At 35.8% G+C, this 2,783-nt stretch overlaps 1 protein-coding gene across 1 annotated transcript; it reads right to left on the bottom strand.

Annotated features, from left to right (window-relative positions):
- Positions 1 to 286: 286 nt before the first annotated feature.
- On the bottom strand, positions 287 to 643 carry LOC129953642 (uncharacterized). The gene has a single exon (XM_056066956.1). It carries the CDS (start codon positions 641 to 643, stop codon positions 287 to 289), a length of 357 nt encoding a protein of 118 aa, XP_055922931.1.
- Between the last annotated feature and the right edge of the window lie 2,140 nt (positions 644 to 2,783).

Here is a 2,783-nt window from a genome sequence, read left to right as displayed (position 1 = left end):
ATTAATGTAGTCACTTGTTGGATCGGAGCTCGTGTAAGTGAATTTTTTTTTTCAAAGGCCGTCTCTTGGTCTGTGTCAAAAGCAGATGGTTGTTGAGGAATTTCGAAATTCCATTAGTCTCGCAAAAACGAAGGTCCTGTTCACCAAAGAGGGAGATACGCCTCGGGATGCCAGATCAGCTGGATTATAGTGTGTTGGTATGTGTTTCCACATGTCGCAGCTTGTAAGTCTTTGGATTTCTGCGACTCTATTGCTGACAAATGTTGTCCATTTAGATGATTATTCTCTAATCCATGCCAACGTGATCATTGAGTCTGACCAGGAACAGTTTTGCATATGTGTTGTCAAGTACTCCTTTTGTGTAGCGTAGCAGATATGCTAGAAGTATGGCTCCACACAGTTCAAGTCGCCGCAGACTGACTGTTCTCAATGGAGCAACTTTTGTTTTAGATATAAGTAAATGCATGTGGATCTTTCCAGAGCTGTCAAGGACACGCATGAAAACTGCTGCACCATAATCCTTTTCAGACGCGTCACTGAAGCCATGATGCAATTCCATTGATTTTTGCGTGTTGTTTGTTTTAATCCATCTTGGGATTTTTATGTGTTGTATGGCAGGTAATTCTTTTCGAAAACTTGCCATTCTTCTCTGAGATCTGATGGAACTGGATCGTGAAATCAGTTCCTCGTCACCAAAGTTTTTGCATCATAATTTTGGCCTTGATTACACATGGTGCAATCCAGCCGAGTGGATCAAACAGTTTGGTGATCGCTGATAGCATTGTCTTTATCTTCGTATGGCTGCCATCTTATGCCTAAAGTTTTGACATGATCGATGAATTCAAAAAGTTCAAAGTTTATCTCACAATCTTCTTTTAGTAAGTCTTTTAGAAGATTTTTACAATTGGAAGTCCATTTTCGCAGCTTTAGATTACTTACTTTAGATTACGAGATTCATCTCGTTTGGTTCTAGTTTCCTCGATGGAATCGCCTCCATTTATGAGTTCATCCGATACATCTTTTCAATGTCAGCTCTGATAATGTATTGATACATTCGCCATTTTAAAATTATATCCACTATGTTTTTTTTGTAATTTAGGACTCGTCATTAAATGTTCATTCAATGATGTCCCATCAAGCGTTTTTGTGGCTGCGTCAAAGCCCCTCATGAACCGCAACCCTGACTCGTAAATGCTTACACGGGCCTCTGTCTCTGCCCAGCATTAGTCTGCTGTCCCTAAACATGGGAAATCTGCAAATCCGACTCGAAGGACTAATGGTTTTGACTATGCCGGTATTTACGTTATAAGTATTTATTGTTAACTCTTAATACCATGAATATAATAATATGAATGTGAGAAAGCAAAAATGACTTTTTAATCAATCAAGGTTAAGAATGAAGAATTTGATATAATATCATAAACAGTCGGATAGAAACTCATAACAAATGCGAAGTTCCAGAACCGAAGTTATGTTCTATATTGATTTTGACATGGATTTAAAAGATAGAAGGATTTGTATTTTGCAAAATCATTTAACGACGTTTTGTTAATAAAAATTTAAAAATTATGAGGCAAGGTTCGAATTCAGGAAAACTAGACCCTTTCAAACAGTATTTTTAGATTTGACAGAGTAATTCTTGTCATTCACCTTCATCAGTAAAATGAGATGCACATAGAAATGGTTGAGAGTTATAAGTAACTCAGCCCTAGTTCTTTACAAACAGTTGTTTCATCTAATTTATTTTTATTTTTAATAAATGCATTATCAACAAAGAAAACAAATTTAATTCTTAAAACTCTAAATACAACTTTTTTATTTAAAAAAAATAATAAATTATATATAAAATAAAATTTTTTTTTTAATTTTGCAAGTTTTCAGTTTTATATTTGTTACAAAAATCACTTTCACTGTTCAGTCTAACATTTTTAATTTTTAATAAAGTTTTATTTTTCACTTCATACTTCCGAGTCCCACCAAAAAAAGGAGGAAAATTAGTCATACCAAAAATATGTAAACCTACGCACAAGAATAATTTTCCCATTCATTTTCAAAGATTTTCCTGGCAACCAAGATATCCACAAAATATAATAATGCTCAAAAAAGGAGCTTCTTCAAAAAAAATCACGTGCATCAGAACAGTGTTTCTAACAAATTATTCTGACAGTACGGTGATTCCAATCTTCTTCAACCACAAACAACAGTCAAACAAATTTAAGACTATAGAAAAATAATAAATTCTTTTCCCTTTAAAGGGTCGGCCATACCGACTCCCGACAGAAGAAGAGCATCACTTCCAAACCAAACCATACCATTTTCTATTCCAGTATTACGTCGGTAGTCACATCGCTCGTCGGATATGTGGGCGATTGCGCAATGGAATGTTAAACCATACCTATACCTTTGCTCATCCTGGGATGGTGATGGCAGAACATACACGTTCACTTATCCCACGGGAAGGATGTCTATAGAAAAGAGTAAAACCTTTGAACAGGACGATAAGAAAAGCAAAAGCAAAGGTACAAACGTGTAGGATGCAAAAATTAATTATCTCACATGCTATGCACTTCACTCAGCAGCTTTCGTCGACTTTTGCTAATTAAAAATACTTTCGCCTTCAAAAAACACTTGCGCAAACCTAAGAAAATCCCCCGGAAGACGTTAGACCTGCGCGCTGTATCAAAACTATATACCCATAGGTAGGTAAGGTACCTTTGTAGAATCCCTCATTAGAGGTCACAATAGATCTCAAAGGTATACGAGAGAACGAACTACATATGTGG

This window comes from Eupeodes corollae, chromosome 1 (assembly GCF_945859685.1).
Source record: "Eupeodes corollae chromosome 1, idEupCoro1.1, whole genome shotgun sequence".
NCBI lineage: Eukaryota > Metazoa > Arthropoda > Insecta > Diptera > Syrphidae > Eupeodes > Eupeodes corollae.
Note: the sequence above shows the minus strand (reverse complement) of the source record. Positions and strands in the feature narration are given on the sequence as shown.